We start from the raw sequence: 16,752 nt of genomic DNA, 5'->3' as shown, positions 1-16,752 counted from the left end.
GGATGGATTACCTCATCATTTGTAAATAGTTCTATTTTTTTCACATTATGCCCTTATATTGTATTGATAAAGCCACTGGGTGGCGAAACGTCTACAAATAAATTATTATTATAATCAATAAGAAGCGCTAAACCACAAGGGCTACACAGCCTCTACAAATAGATACCCAGATGTTGCACGTGTCTAATTCTTCATCAGAACCCACCATCACTAAACATCTGAAATTGATCAAAATAGGTATTCTCCAGTTACTGGTCACAATTTAATTTCAGGATTACCTTGGCAGGAAATGGCAGAAATCGTACACCAAATCCAGTCATTCCTGGAGTGGAACCACAGTCGATGGCCTCCACTCCAAACCAACAGATACAGATACTAATGCCGGAAAAAAAATCCCCCCCCCAGTACCAACAATACCACCAGTCCGATAACATTCTTCTTTGCAAATATACAGGGTCTAAAGCCAGCAACAAACAACAAAATACCTTTCATCCGTGGACTGCTTGCAGAGGCAAAGGCAATGTTCGTGGCTTTCACTGAGACCCACATAAAGGATCACTTGGACAACGAAATATGGATCCCAGGTTACAACCTATACAGATGTGACAGAGTGAACAGGCAAAAGGGGGGGGGGTTGGCCTGTACATTGCAGAGTCACTTGTTTGCACAGAACTGCTTAATGCCTCAAATGATGTAGTGGAAGTTTTAGCAGTAAAGGTCGAGAACCAAAACCTAGTCATTGTGGTAGTCTACAAGCCTCCGGATGCAACATCCCAGCAATTCCAGGAACAGCTGTTAAAAATTGACCACTGTCTGGAAAATCTTCCAGCTCCTGCACCCAACATCTTGCTCCTGGGGGATTTCAACTTAAGGCACCTAAAATGGAGGAATATAGCAAATAATATTGTTGCAGTAATAACACCAGGAGGCAGCTCTGATGAAAACTCACACTCACACGAGCTTTTAAATCTCTGCACAAAATTCAATTTAAACCAGCAAATAATAGAGCCTACTAGATTGGAGAATACACTAGACCTCATCTTCACTAACAATGATGGTCTGATAAGAAATGTCACCATATCAAAAACAATATACTCAGATCACAACATAATTGAGGTTCAGACATGTATGCGTGGAGCCCCAGACCGACAATGAGACTAGTCACGAGGGAGCATTCACCAAATTCAACTTCAATAACAAAAACATAAAGTGGGACCAAGTAAACCAAGTCCTAACCGATATAAGCTGGGAAGATATACTAAGCAACACAGACCCCAACTTATGCCTAGAACAGATTAACTCGGTGGCACTCGATGTATGCACAAGGCTTATTCCTCTAAGAAAAAGGAGGAGTAGATGTAAAATAGAAAGAGACAGGCGCTCCCTTTACAGGCGACGGAAAAGAATAACAGAGCGGCTAAAAGAGGTCAATATATCTGAAATGCGTAGGGAGACACTGGTCAGAGAAATAGCAAGCATCGAACTTAAGCTAAAAGAATCCTTTAGGAGTCAGGAATCGCGGGAAGAACTAAAAGCCATAAATGAAATCGAAAGAAACCCAAAGTATTTCTTCTCCTATGCCAAATCAAAATCGAGAACAACGTCCAGTATTGGGCTCCTACTTAAACAAGATGGGTCCTACACAGATGACAGCAAGGAAATGAGTGAGCTACTCAAGTCCCAATATGACTCAGTTTTTAGCAAGCCGCTAACCAGACTGAGAGTCGAAGATCAAAATTATTTTTTATGAGAGAGAGCTACAAAATTTGATTAACACAAGCCTATCCGATGTTATCCTGACGCCAAATGACTTCGAACAGGCGATAAATGACATGCCCATGCACTCTGCCCCAGGCCCAGACTCATGGAACTCTGTGTTCATCAAGAACTGCAAGAAGCCCCTATCACGAGCCTTTTCCATTCTATGGAGAGGGAGCATGGACACGGGGGTCGTCCCACAGTTACTAAAAACAACAGACATAGCCCCACTCCACAAAGGGGGCAGTAAAGCAACAGCAAGGAACTACAGACCAATAGCACTAACATCCCATATCATAAAAATCTTTGAAAGGGTCCTAAGAAGCAAGATCACCACCCATCTAGAAACCCATCAGTTACACAACCCAGGGCAACATGGGTTTAGAACAGGTCGCTCCTGTCTGTCTCAACTATTGGATCACTACGACAAGGTCCTAAATGCACTAGAAGACAAAAAGAATGCAGATGTAATATATACAGACTTTGCAAAAGCCTTCGACAAGTGTGACCATGGCGTAATAGCGCACAAAATGCGTGCTAAAGGAATAACAGGAAAAGTCGGTCGATGGATCTATAATTTCCTCACTAACAGAACACAGAGAGTAGTCGTCAACAGAGTAAAGTCCGAGGCAGCTACGGTGAAAAGCTCTGTTCCACAAGGCACAGTACTCGCTCCCATCTTGTTCCTCATCCTCATATCCGACATAGACAAGGATGTTAGCCACAGCACCGTGTCTTCCTTTGCAGATGACACCCGAATCTGCATGAGTGTCTTCCATTGCAGACACTGCAAGGCTCCAGGCGGACATCAACCAAATCTTTCAGTGGGCTGCGGAAAACAATATGAAGTTCAACGATGAGAAATTTCAATTACTCAGATATGGTAAACATGAGGAAATTAAATCTTCATCAGAGTACAAAACAAATTCTGGCCACAAAATAGAGCGAAACACCAACGTCAAAGACCTGGGAGTGATTATGTCGGAGGATCTCACCTTCAAGGACCATAACATTGTATCAATCGCATCTGCTAGAAAAATGACAGGATGGATAATGAGAACCTTCAAAACTAGGGAGGCCAAGCCCATGATGACACTCTTCAGGTCACTTGTTCTATCTAGGCTGGAATATTGCTGCACACTAACAGCACCTTTCAAGGCAGGTGAAATTGCCGACCTAGAAAATGTACAGAGAACTTTCACGACGCGCATAACGGAGATAAAACACCTCAATTACTGGGAGCGCTTGAGGTTCCTAAACCTGTATTCCCTGGAACGCAGGAGGGAGAGATACATGATTATATACACCTGGAAAATCCTAGAGGGACTAGTACCGAACTTGCACACGAAAATCACTCACTACGAAAGCAAAAGACTTGGCAGACGATGCACCATCCCCCCAATGAAAAGCAGGGGTGTCACTAGCACATTAAGAGACCATACAATAAGTGTCAGGGGCCCGAGACTGTTCAACTGCCTCCCAGCACACATAAGGGGGATTACCAACAGACCCCTGGCAGTCTTCAAGCTGGCACTGGACAAGCACCTAAAGTCAGTTCCTGATCAGCCGGGCTGTGGCTCGTACGTTGGTTTGCGTGCAGCCAGCAGCAACAGCCTGGTTGATCAGGCTCTGATCCACCAGGAGGCCTGGTCACAGACCGGGCCGCGGGGGCGTTGACCCCCGGAACTCTCTCCAGGTAAACTCCAGGTTAGTAAATGTACAGGTCTACATCTATTCTGCCTAAGTTTGAAGGGTACCATCCTATCTGTAAGATACATCAGAATTTCAAGTCATTCAGTAAAAAAAAAGTAAACCAATTTAAAAATAAAATTGTCATCGATGCACTCTAATAGGCACAGGTCTACATAAGTGTAATTATCATACATAGTAACAATAATGTCAATATATTCTAAAATTGAACACAAACAACAATGTTAGTACTAACATTCTACAACTCGACTTACAAACATCCGCACCATCACATACAGTGAAGAGACGGGGCCAGGAGCTGTGAATCGACCCCTGCAACCACACGTAGGTGAATACACATGCAAAGCTGCAACACAACTTTCCAATGTTCTAAAAAAAATGTTGCCCCACACAAAAATTATTTTGGAAAATCGTCAGGAACCTCATAGATTAGTATACCAAAATTATTTTAAGTATCTAGTAAAAATCTTGGAATTATTAAATTATTAACGAAGTTGATATGAATAATTTACTCATCTACGTAGAATGTTAGCGTTCATATTGTGTTAAATTCTACGTAGAATGTTAGTGTTGGCATTGTTGTTTGTGCTAAATTGTAGAATATTAGTGTTGACATTGTGTTAAATTGTAGAATGTTAGTGTTGGCATTGTTGTTTGTGTTAAATTGTAGAATGTTAGTGATGACATTGTTCTGTTAAATTGTAGAATGTTAGTGTTGGCATTGTTGTTTGTGTTAAACTGTATAATATTAGTGTTGACATTGTTATTTGTGTTAAATTGTAGAATGTTAGTGTTGACATTGGTGTGTTAAATTGTAGAATGTTAGTGTTGACATTGTTGTTTGTGTTAAATTGTAGAATGTTAGTGATGACATTGTTGTTTGTTAAATTGTAGAATGTTAATGATGACATTGTTGTTTGTGTTAAATTGTAGAATGTTAGTGATGACATTGTTGTGTTACATTGTAGAATGTTAGTGTTGACAATGTTGTTTGTGTTAAATTGTAGAATGTTAGTGTTGACATTGTTGTTTGTGTTAAATTGTGGAATGTTAGTGTTGACATTGTTGTTTGTGTTAAATTGTAGAATGTTAGTGTTGACATTGTTGTTTGTGTTAAATTGTAGAATGTTAGTGATGACATTGTTGTTTGTTAAATTGTAGAATGTTAATGATGACATTGTTGTTTGTGTTAAATTGTAGAATGTTAGTGATGACATTGTTGTGTTACATTGTAGAATGTTAGTGTCGACAATGCTGTTTGTGTTAAATTGTAAAATGTTAGTGTTGACATTGTTTGTGTTAAACTGTAGAATGTTAGTGTTGACATTGTTGTTTGTGTTAAATTGTAGAATGTTAGTGTTGACATTGTTGTTTGTGTTAAATTGTAGAATGTTAGTGTTGACATTGTTGTGTTAAATTGTAGAATGTTAGTGATGACATTGTTGTGTTAAATTGTAATGTTAGTGTTGACAATGTTGTTTGTGTTAAATTGTAGAATGTTAGTGTTGACATTGTTGTGTTAAATTGTAATGTTTGTGTTGACATTGTTATTTGTGTTAAATTGTAGAATGTTAGTGATGTGTAAATTGTAATGTTAGTGTTGAATGTCTGTGTAGAATGTTAGTGTTGACATTGTTGTGTTAAATTGTAATGTTAGTGTTGACATTGTTGTTTGTGTTAAATTGTAGAATGTTAGTGATGACATTGTGTTAAATTGTAATGTTAGTGTTGACATTGATGTCTGTGTTAAATTGTAGAATGTTAGTGTTGACATTGTTGTTTGTGTTAAATTGTAGAATGTTAGTGATGACATTGTTGTGTTAAATTGTAATGTTAGTGTTGACAATGTTGTCTTGTTAAATTGTAGAATGTTAGTGATGACATTGTTGTGTTAAATTGTAATGTTAGTGTTGACAATGGTGTCTTGTTAAATTGTAGAATGTTAGTGATGACATTGTTGTGTTAAATTGTAATGTTAGTGTTGACATTGTTGTTTGTGTTAAATTGTAGAATGTTAGTGTTGGCATTGTTGTTTGTGTTAAATTGTAGAATGTTAATGTTGACATTGTTGTGTGTGTTAAATTGTAGAATGTTAGTGTTGACATTGTTGTTTGTGTTAAACTGTAAAATGTTAGTGTTGACATTGTTGTTTGTGTTAAATTGTAGAATGTTAGTGATGACAGTGTTGTGTTAAATTGTAATGTTAGTGTTGACATTGTTGTCTGTGTTAAATTGTAGAATGTTAGTGATGACATTGTTGTGTTAAATTGTAATGTTAGTGTTGACATTGTTGTTTGTGTTAAATTGTAGAATGTTAGTGTTGACATTGTTGTTTGTGTTAAATTGTAGAATGTTAGTGTCGACATTATTGTTTGTGTTAAATTGTAGAGTGTTAGTGTTGACATTGTTGTTTGTGTTAAATTGTAGAATGTTACTGATGACATTGTTGTGTTAAATTGTAATGTTAGTGTTGACAATGTTGTTTGTGTTAAACTGTAGAATGTTAGTATTAACATTGTTGTGTTAAATTGTACAATGTTAGTGTTGATATTGTTGTTTGTGTTAAATTATACAATGTTAGTGATGACATTGTTGTATTAAATTGTAGAGTGTTAGTGTTGACAATGTTGTTTGTGTTAAATAGTAGAATGTTAGTGATGACATTGTTTGTGTTGAATTGTAGAATGTTAGTGTTGACATTGTTGTTTGTGTTAAATTGTAGAATGTTAATGTTGACATTGTTGTTTGTGTTACATTGTAGAATGCTAGTGTTGACATTGTTGTTTGTGTTAAATTGTAGAATGTTAATGTTGATATTGTATGTGTTAAACTGTAGGATGTTAGTATTAACATTGTTGTTTGTGTTAAATTGTACAATGTTAGTGTTGATATTGTTGTATTAAATTGTAGAATGTTAGTGTTGACAATGTTGTTTGTGTTAAATTGTAGAATGTTAGTGTTGACACTGTTGTTTGTGTTAAATTGTAGAATGTTAGTGATGACATTGCATTAAATTGTAGAATGTTAGTGCTGACATTGTTGTGTTAAATTGTAGAATGTTAGTGTTGACATTGTTGTTTGTGTTAAATTGTAGAATGTTAGTGTTGACATTGTTGTTTGTGTTAAATTGTAGAATGTTAGTGTTGACATTGTTGTTTGTGTTAAATTGTAGAATGTTAGTGTTGACATTGTTGTTTGTGTTAAATTGTAGAATGTTAGTGTTGACATTGTTGTTTGTGTTAAATTGTAGAATGTTAGTGTTGACATTGTTGTTTGTGTTAAATTGTAGAATGTTAGTGTTGACATTGTTGTTTGTGTTAAATTGTAGAATGTTAATGTTGACATTGTTGTTTGTGTTAAATTGTAGAATGTTAGTGTTGACAGAATGTTATTGTTGTTTGTGTGTTGACATTGTTGTTTGTGTTAAATTGTAGAATGTTAGTGTTGACATTGTTGTTTGTGTTAAATTGTAGGGTGGAGGCGCGCGCACAGGTGAGGGGTCACGTGACCTCCCTCAACCAATCACAGGTCTTCTCCACACTTGTGTCATGCACCTACTCGAATTTTTAAATTCATAAACCTTAGCCTGTTTCTTTAGTTTTCGTTCTCTGTGACGTATGTATAATTGCATTTCTTTTCATTTTATCTTACTCTGATTAAAATTTTCCAAGTAGTAATGTGTTTTAGTTTTCTGTTTTACATCCCAATTATGTAGTTGACGTTGTGATCGTAGGTAAGATGTAGTTTTATGACCAGAAGAGAATTTTTTGAGGAAAGTAAGAAGAGAACTGATAAAATTTGCGTGATGACGGCAACATCGCCTACAGTCAAGATGGCTGCATGTCTCCCGCAAGACGGAGACTTAAGTAATCCCGACAAGCCTGGCTCTACTTCCAACTCTCAATCATCGAAACAGCCAGCCAGTTGTCCTCAAGGGGGAGCTTTAGCTTTAAGTGCCACTTCGGCGGAAATCAAGCTGGAGGGTGACAAGGTATGTTAATATTCCGACATTGTTTTTGTAGGCGGTGACTGGTATGGATAGTCGACTAGTCAGTCCACCCGGGAGAAAATCTGGAAGAAGTGGCGTTAATGCGTATCTCAGTGGCAGGTAGCGGGCACTATGGAATCTGCAGTGTGGTAGCAGCAGTGTGGGTGAAGATGAGGGAGTGACGGGGAAAGAGGGAGTGGGTGTGAGGGAGTTAAGATCTGGGTGAGAGTTGAGGCAGCGAGGCGAGGCACTACCATCAAGGACCTGCATGTACACACACACTTCATTACCTTCTATATCTCTCCATTACCACCACCACCTACCACCCACTCTACATGATGCACCTAACGTGTGTAGGAGGCCTCGTGTAGCAAGTTTATAACCATCTCTCCTAACACGGTTTACGGAAGTCATTTGTTGATAACTAGTCTGAGGTGACTGGCAAGACTTGAGGCTTCTACAGTGACTCCACCAACACTCACCTCTACTACACCTCTACCATCACTTATATTTACCGTAATAACCCTCTCACTACCTCACTATTGTAACATCTTGCCAGATGAAACACCTCAGCCTGTTTTGTGTCGTTTGGCTTCTGGAAATGCAAACTACCAGTGCTTCACAAAACTCGGTATTGCATGACATTTTGCACATGTTGTTATGAATTTTTTTTTTTTACCTTGTCACATGACTGTGCGTACGTGGGTATATTTAAACACCTTGGCAAATGTTTTGCAGCCTTTGCATAGGCAAGTTCTTTTTATTAAGAAAGTCAAGTTTCAGTTTGATGCTAGAATGGTGTTTGCTTTTGAGTTTGCTTTAAAAGTAAGTAAGTTTATTCAGGTATACATAATACAGTTACATAGATTATCATATATAGCACCATATGTGTAAACCTAGGATATATACTCTTATATACTCTTAAAAACATGAGGCATTTAGGGTATTTGTTTAGAGATAACATGAGAGTATTTTATTGTTCTTGCTGTCCAAAAAAAGGGGGAAAAATAAAGGAAGCTACCATGTTCAATTAAAAATTACATGTAAATCTTGTGCAGTGTAAATAAGTATCTACCCAACCAAGATGTTATGACTTAGGAAGTGCTGTATGACCCTCTCAGTTTTGATTATATGAATTTTAGGTCTTACTTTCCTTGTGTAAATAAACAAACGAATTTCCTGTCCTTGGAAAACATTTGAATGTAGTGATTAGTCTTATTCAGGTAAAATTACACATCTTTGGGTGGTTATAATAGTCTTGTATATGTAATTGGTAAGTTACAAGGATTGTCCCAAAAAGTTAGTTTACTGGCATTAAGTAAAATGAAATGAGCAACTAATGAGATGTTAGTTACATTCTGGTGTACAGAAGCTTTATAAAGCTAATACAAACAATAAGGGGAGACAGAGGGTATGGTGCCTCTGCAGTCATGTGATAAGGGCTGTAGTGGCAGGCAAATGTGTCTTTATCCTTCATTTGCCTTCAGTTATAAAGCCAAAACTTGTATAAGTGTTATGCCATATGTGCCATTACTCTATACAAATGTAATTTGTCATGTAGAACAGCCATAACAAAGCATGCATATATGAAACTAAGTTTGTCTTTGACTGCTTATTCTCATTACTTGCTGAAATAGCCTAAGTTCAGAGTTTAACATGCTTTTGTATGAGGCCAGACAAATTTGCACAAAATTTTGATAAAGAATAAAATTAAACCTGTGAATTCCTTCATGTAGACCTTTGGGAGCGTGATAAAGTCCGTATATTTCTTAAGTTAGTAATAATAAAAATTATATTAAGCTTTTGAATATAATTTTGGTTTCTCAAGCAGATTTTAAAAATTGTTAGAAAAGAACTAACAAACAAGTTTAAAGTAGAACAGGTAGGAACCAAACAATAGGTTGCCCAAGATAATGAAATGTCACATAAAACATGTATATGGATGTATATTGGTGCAGTTCATATGTTAGTGTACAAGGTGTTTTGTGGCAGAAAAATGCTAAAGTCAAAAATGAAGAAAAATGCAGGTGTGGGGGAGATTAGAGCTATGAAGTTCAAGCCACTATACTAAATGGGGCTCTGAACCTAACTTACAGATGCAGAAGACAGTATATACTTACACTTTCTTACAAACCTGGATATTGGCTGTGGTGGCACTCCTTTTCTGCTGCACAGTGCCTCATATATATGTCTGTATGAATACAGTGGACCCCCGGTATTCGATATTAATCCGTTCCTGAGAGCTCATCGAATACCGAGAGCTCATCGAATAAGAAATAATGGAAATCAAATTAATCCGTGCAAGACACCCAGAAGTATGAAAAAAAAATCTTTTTACTACATGAAATATTAAGTTTAATGCAATAGAATAATTACAATAACAATAAAATAATTGACACTTACCTTTAATGAAGATCTGGTGGTGATTGATGGGATGGGAGGAGGGGAGAGGTGTTAGTGTTTAGAAGGGGAATCCCCTTCCATTAGGACTTGAGGTAGCAAGTCCTTTTCCTGGGTTACTTCCCTTCTTCTTTTAATGCCACTAGGACCAGCTTGAGAGTCACTGGATTTCTGTTGCACAACATATCTGTCCATAGTGGCCTGTACCTCCTGTTCCTTTATGACATTCCTCAAGTGTTTCACAACATTGTCAGTGTAATAGTCACCAGCACGGCTTGCAATAGCTGTGTTAGGGTGATTGTCATCAAAAAAGGTTTGCACTTTAAGCCACATTGCACACATTTCCTTAATCTTTGAAGTAGGCAACTTCTTCAATTTCTCTATCCCCTCCTCCGAAGCAGTTTCCTCAAGTGTGGCCTCTTGCTGTTGAAGATGGTCTATCAGCTCATCAGTGGTTAGTTCTTCATTGTCCTCCTCCACCAACTCTTCCACATCCTCCCCACTAACCTCCAACCCCAAGGACTTCCCCAATGCCACAATGGATTCCTCAACTGGCATAGGATTCTCAGGGTTAGCCTCAAATCCTTCAAAATCCCTTTTGTCTACACATTCTGGCCACAGTTTTTTCCAAGCAGAGTTCAAGGTCCTCTTAGTCACTCCCAAGCCTTACCTATAAGGTTTATACAATTGAGGATATTAAAGTGATCCTTCCAAAACTCTTTTAGAGTCAGTTGAGTTTCTGTGGTCACTATAAAGCACTTTTGAAACATAGCTTTTGTGTACAGTTTCTTGAAGTTGGAAATGACCTGCTGGTCCATGGGCTGCAGGAGAGGAGTGGTATTAGGAGGCAAAAACTTGACCTTAATGAAGCTCATGTCTCCAGAAAGTCGCTCTGCCAAGTCTGCAGGATGACCAGGGGCATTGTCTAATACCAGGAGGCACTTAAGGTCTAATTTCTTTTCAGTTAGGTAATTTTTCACAGTGGGGGCAAATGCTTGGTGTAACCAGTCATAGAAAAAGTCCCTAGTGACCCATGCCTTACTGTTTGCCCTCCACAGCACACACAAATTAGCCTTGAGGACATTGTTTTTCCTGAACACTCTGGGAGTTTCAGAGTGATACACTAATAAAGGCTTCACTTTGCAATCACCACTAGCATTGGCACACATTAACAGAGTAAGCCTGTCTTTTATAGGCTTATGTCCTGGGAGTGCCTTTTCCTCCTGAGTAATGTAGGTCCTGCTTGGCATTTTCTTCCAAAACAGGCCTGTTTCGTTGCAATTAAACACTTGTTCAGGTTTCAAGTCTTCACTGTCTGTGTAATCCTTGAATTCCTTCGCATATTTTTCAGCTGCTTTTTGGTCTGAACTGGCAGCCTCACCATGCCTTACCACACTGTGTATGCCACTATGATTCTTAAATCTTTCAAACCAACCTTTGCTGGCCTTAAATTCACTCACATCAGCACTAGTTGCAGGCAATTTCTTTACCAAATCGTCATGCAACTGCCTAGCCTTTTCACAAATGATTGCTTGAGAGATGCTATCTCCTGCTATCTGTTTTTCATTTATCCACACCAATAGCAGTCTCTCAACATTTTCTAACACTTGCGGTCGCTGTTTTGTAATCACAGTTGCACCTTTTGCAAGAACAGCTTCCTTGATTGCCGTTTTCCTGGTCACTATAGTAGAGATGGTTGATTGGGGTTTATTATACAACCTGACCAGCTCCGACACACGCACTCCACTTTCGTACTTTGCAATTAGCTCTTTCTTCATTTCAATAGTCATTAGCGCCTTTTTTCTCGAAGGGTTGGCACTAGAAGCTTTCTTGGGGCCCATGGTGACTTATTTTGCACCAAAAACAGTGATACTATGGATAATATGGAATGTACCGAATGTATCCTTAGATGCGCGCACACTGGCTGGCTTGTAAACACTGGCGCGCACACGGGGCAGTTCAGGCCACACGTGGACACGTCTCGTACGAATCATATCGAATACCGGGTTTTCAATCGGATACCGAGGCAAAATTTTTGCAATATAATGCATCGAATACCGGATTTATCGAATACCGATGCCATCGAATACTGGGGGTCCACTGTATACATATGTAGCAATGTGTATTTATGTATGTATGAAAAATAGCAGGGGATGGACATTATCACATGTTTATACTTGCAGAAACTATCTAGGGAATGGTGTAATGAACAAGTGGTTAAAAAGACGTACACAGTAAAAGGAGGGTGACCTTTTTTTCTTATGCATGTCTCACGTACTTGAATGAGCCTTGTGTAGGTGAAACATTGTAATAAAAATTTTTTTTTTTGCTGTACGTCTTTTTAACCAAAAAATACCCAATACTCAGTGCAAACTAATTATTTATTCTGTATTACTATTATTATCTAATTATTTTTAACATTCTTATTGTCCCCCAAGGTAGGGTTACCCAAAAAAGAAGAAACACTTTAACTTTAGACAAATTGATTGGAACAATATGACAGGAAATCTTGAGTCTAGTGACTTTCTTGATACGGTTCAGGATTGCTTTTTAGAACAGGTTGTGACAGAACCGACTAGAGGAAACAATCTGCTTGACTTGGTTCTTGCCAACAAAGATTCACTAATTAATAATCTTGAGGTTAATGATGAGCTTGGGGAAAGTGATCACAAATCACTTAGTTTCAATATATCATGGAATTACCCAGATAACTGCAATCAAATCTCTGTCCCAGATTTTTGCTTGGCCGACTTCATGGGACTGAAAAATTACTTGGGTGGGCTAAATTGGGATGTCCTAACTATGGGTCAGGTAGGTGATCTTGGTTGTCAATATGACGTTTTTCAGAGCATAGTTCTAGCTGCCCAGACAACTTTTCTTCCGAGTAAGGAAATTAGATCTAACAAAAATGATCCCAAATGGATGAACAATAGATTAAAACATCTCATTGGTCAAAAGAGAGGCATATATAGGCATATCAAAAGAGGGGATGGGCAGTTAAGAAATCAATATATTCAATTAAAGAGAGAAATAAAGAAAGGAATAAGAAAAGCAAAAAGAGATTATGAGGCTAAGGTCGCAAGTGATTCAAAGACTAACCCAAGCGGGTTCTATCAGGTATACAGAAGTAAGATTAGGGACAAGAGTAACTCTGGTCAGATCACTGACAGTAATAAGGATATGTGTGAAATTCTAAATACCTACTTCCTCTCAGTTTTCACCCAGGAAAATACTAGCGATATTCCTGATATAATAGATTACGTAGAACAGGATGATGATAAACTATGTACGGTTGCGGTAACTAGTGACATGGTCCTCAGACAAATAGAGAAACTAAAACCTAACAAATCCCCAGGTCCTGATGAACTGTTTGCAAGGGTGTTAAAGGAATGTAAAGAGGAACTTAGCATACTTTTGGCTAATCTTTTTAACATATCACTACAAACTGGCATAGTGCCTGATAAGTGGAAAATGGCAAATGTAATACCTATTTACAAGGCAGGTGACAGGTCCTTGGCTTCTAACTATAGACCAATAAGCCTTACCTCCATAGTGGGGAAAATTTATGGAATCAATAATTCCCGAAGCAATTCGTAGCCATCTTGACAGGCACAGATTGATTAATGATTCTCAACGTGGTTTTACAAAGGGGCGTTCCTGTCTTATGAATTTACTAACTTTTTTCACTAAGGTGTTTGAGGAGGTAGATCATGGTAATGAATATGATATTGTGTATATGGACTTCAGTAAGGCTTTCGATAGAGTTCCACACCAGAGGCTATTGAAACTTAGGGCACATGGGATAGGAGGAGAAATTTTTTCCTGGGTAGAGGCATGGCTGACAAATAGACAGCAGAGAGTTTGCATAAATGGGGAGAAATCAGAATGGGGGCACGTCACAAGCGGTGTTCCTCAGGGGTCAGTGTTGGGCCCGTTGTTGTTCACAATTTACATAAACGACATAGATGAGGGAATAAATAGCGACATAAGCAAATTTGCTGATGACACCAAAATAGGCCGTCCAATTCATTCTAATGAGAACATTAGAGCACTCCAGGATGATTTGAATAGACTGACGCAATGGTCGGAGAAGTGGCAGATGCAGTTTAATATTGACAAATGCAAAGTTCTAAATATTGGACAGTTAAATAACCATGCCACATATAAACTAAATAATGTAGATCTTAATACTACCGATTGCAAAAAGGATTTAGGAGTTCTGGTTAGCAGTAACCTAAAACCAAGACAACAGTGCATTAGTGTTCGCAATAAAGCTAACAGAATTCTTGGTTTCATATCTAGAAGTATAAACAATAGAAGTCCTCAGGTAGTTCTTCAACTCTATATATCCTTGGTTAGGCCTCATTTAGACTATGCTGCTCAGTTCTGGTCACCGTATTACAGAATGGATATAAATGCTCTGGAAAACGTACAGAGGAAGATGACAAAGATGATCCCATGTATCAGAAATCTTCCCTATGAGGATAGACTGAGGGCCCTGAATCTGCACTCTCTCGAAAGGCGTAGAATTTTGCCTTGACTAGCGCTAAAAAACTCGACCAACACTATTCGTTCCATCAGACGCGTCCACTTCTGGCCAGCGTTTACAAGCCAGCGAGCCACCGCGGTCGCTTCCAAGCATACAATCGGAACATTTCATATTATCACAGCCTTTTTAGTGATTGCACCTGCAAAATAAGTCACCATGGGCCCCAAGAAAGCTTCTAGTGCCAACCCTACAGCAAAAAGGGTGAGAATTACTATGGATATGAAGAAAGAAATCATTGCTAAGTATGAAAGTGGAGTGCGTGTCTCCGAGCTGGCCAGGATGTACACAAAACCCCAATCAACCATCGCTACTATTGTGGGCAAGAAAACGGCAATCAAGGAAGCTGTTCTTGCCAAAGGTGAAACTATGTTTTCGAAACTGAGATCGCAAGTACTCGAAGATGTTGAGAGACTGTTATTGGTGTGGATAAATGAAAAACAGATAGCAGGAGATAGCATCTCTAAAGCGATCATATGTGAAAAGGCTAGGAAGTTGCATGACGATTTAATTAAAAAAAATGCCAGCAACTAGTGGTGATGTGAGTGAATTTAAGGCCAGCAAAGGATGGTTCGAGAGATTTAAAGGGAAGGGAAGTAACCCCGGAAAAGGACTTGCCACCTCAAGTCCTAATGGAAGGGGATTCCCCTTCTAAACACTAACACCATCAACACTCTCCCCTCCTCCCATCCCATCAGCATCACCAGATCTTCAATAAAGGTAAGTGTCATGTAACTGTGCATGTCTTCTTCAGTTTGTGTGTATTAAAATTAATATTTCATGTGGTAAAAACAATTTTTTTTTTCATACTTTGGGGTGTCCTACACGGATTAATTTGTTTTCCATTATTTCTTATGGGGAAAATTAACCCTTTACCGATAATTTTGACTAATGATGAGCTCTCAGGAACGGATTAATAGCGTTAGTCGAGGGTCCACTGGACTGGTTTCGTAATAGAGTTGTGGATGAGTGGAACAAGCTCCCGAGTACAGTTATTGAGGCTAAAACGTGTAGTTTTAAAAATGGGTTAGATAAATACATGAGGGGGTGTGGGTGGGTGTGAGTTGGACCTGACTAGCTGTGCTGCTGGGTCTGGTACAGTGCTCCATCCTTGAATGGGGATGACCAGACTGGGTGGGTCATTGGGATAATCCAGGGGGTGGGTCATTGGTCTAATCGGGGGGGGGGGGGGGGATGGACCTGCTCCACTTGGGTCAGTAGGCCTGTTGCAGTGTTCCTTCTTTCTTATGTTCTTATGTTTAAAACTGCAATATCCCCACCCCTCCTTCAGAGTGCAGGCACTGTACTTCCCACCTCCAGGACTCGAGTCCATCTAGCCAGATTTATTAATCATTATTTATCATTTTTCTTTATTATATTACTGTGACAGTAGTAATAGAAGTTAACAGTCTGTTCAGCCTCTGATGTCACCTACAAAGTCTGTACCTTTTATAATGTGTGTGTACGTGTGTGTGTGTACGTGTGTGTGTGTACATGTGTGTGTGTACGTGTGTGTGTGTACTACAAAGTCTGTACGTTGTGTACGTGTGTGTGTACATGTATAACGTGTGTACATGTATAACGTGTGTGTGTACATGTACGTGTGTGTACGTGTGTGTGTACGTGTGTGTGCGTGTGTGTGTGTACGTGTGTGTGTGTCGTGTGTGTTGTGTACGTGTGTGTGTGTACGTGTGTGTGTGTGTGTGTACGTGTGTGTGTGTACGTGTGTGTGTACGTGTGTGTGTGTGTGTGTGTGTAAGTGTGTGTGTGTGTGTGTGTGTGTACGTGTGATGTGTGTACGTGTGTGTGTGTACGTGTGTGTGTGTACGTGTGTGTGTGTACGTGTGTGTGTGTACGTGTGTGTGTGCGTGTGTGTGTACGTGTGTGTGTGTACGTGTGTGTGTGTACGTGTGTGTACGTGTGTGTGTACGTGTGTGTGTGTACGTGTGTACATGTACATACGTACTCGCCTAGTTGTACTCACCGAGTTGTGGTTGCAGGGGTCGAGTCATAGCTCCTGGCCCCACCTCTTCACTGGCCACTCTTGGGTCACTCCCTGCTTTATCATACCTCTGTGAATGAATCCTGCCTCCACTACATCGCTTCCCAAACTGTTCCACTTCCTGACTATGACTGAAGAAATACTTCCTAACATCCCTGTGATTCATCTGTGTCTTCAATTTCCACCTGTGCCCCCTTGTTGCTATGTCCCATCTCTGGAACTTTTTGTCTCTGTCCACCTTGTCAGTTTCTCTCGGTATTTTATATGTGATTATCATGTCCCCCCTATCTCTCTCGTCCTTCAGTGTCATCAGGTCGATTTCCACTAACCTCTCCTAGTTGGACATAC

The 16,752-nt window shown here is 39.1% G+C and overlaps 1 protein-coding gene across 4 annotated transcripts in view; it reads left to right on the top strand.

Moving 5' to 3' along the window:
• The first annotated feature begins 7,258 nt into the window (after positions 1 to 7,258).
• The window catches only part of LOC128695884 (uncharacterized), an 87,745-nt gene continuing 78,251 nt past the window's right edge, over positions 7,259 to 16,752 (top strand). For 3 of the 4 annotated variants that reach the window (XM_053786815.2, XM_053786817.2, XM_053786814.2), the window contains exon 1: positions 7,259 to 7,459. In XM_053786815.2, coding sequence (XP_053642790.2) covers positions 7,274 to 7,459 — 186 coding nt within the window. In that variant the 5' untranslated portion in view covers positions 7,259 to 7,273. Of the gene's footprint in view, positions 7,460 to 7,675; positions 8,088 to 16,752 lie in introns of those variants that run through there. The other variant, XM_053786816.2, reaches the window with a different exon arrangement.

Source organism: Cherax quadricarinatus, chromosome 41 (genome assembly GCF_038502225.1).
Source record: "Cherax quadricarinatus isolate ZL_2023a chromosome 41, ASM3850222v1, whole genome shotgun sequence".
Taxonomy (NCBI): Eukaryota; Metazoa; Arthropoda; class Malacostraca; order Decapoda; family Parastacidae; genus Cherax; species Cherax quadricarinatus.
The sequence above is the reverse complement of the archived record's forward strand: the minus strand, read 5'-3'. Positions and strand labels throughout refer to the sequence as shown.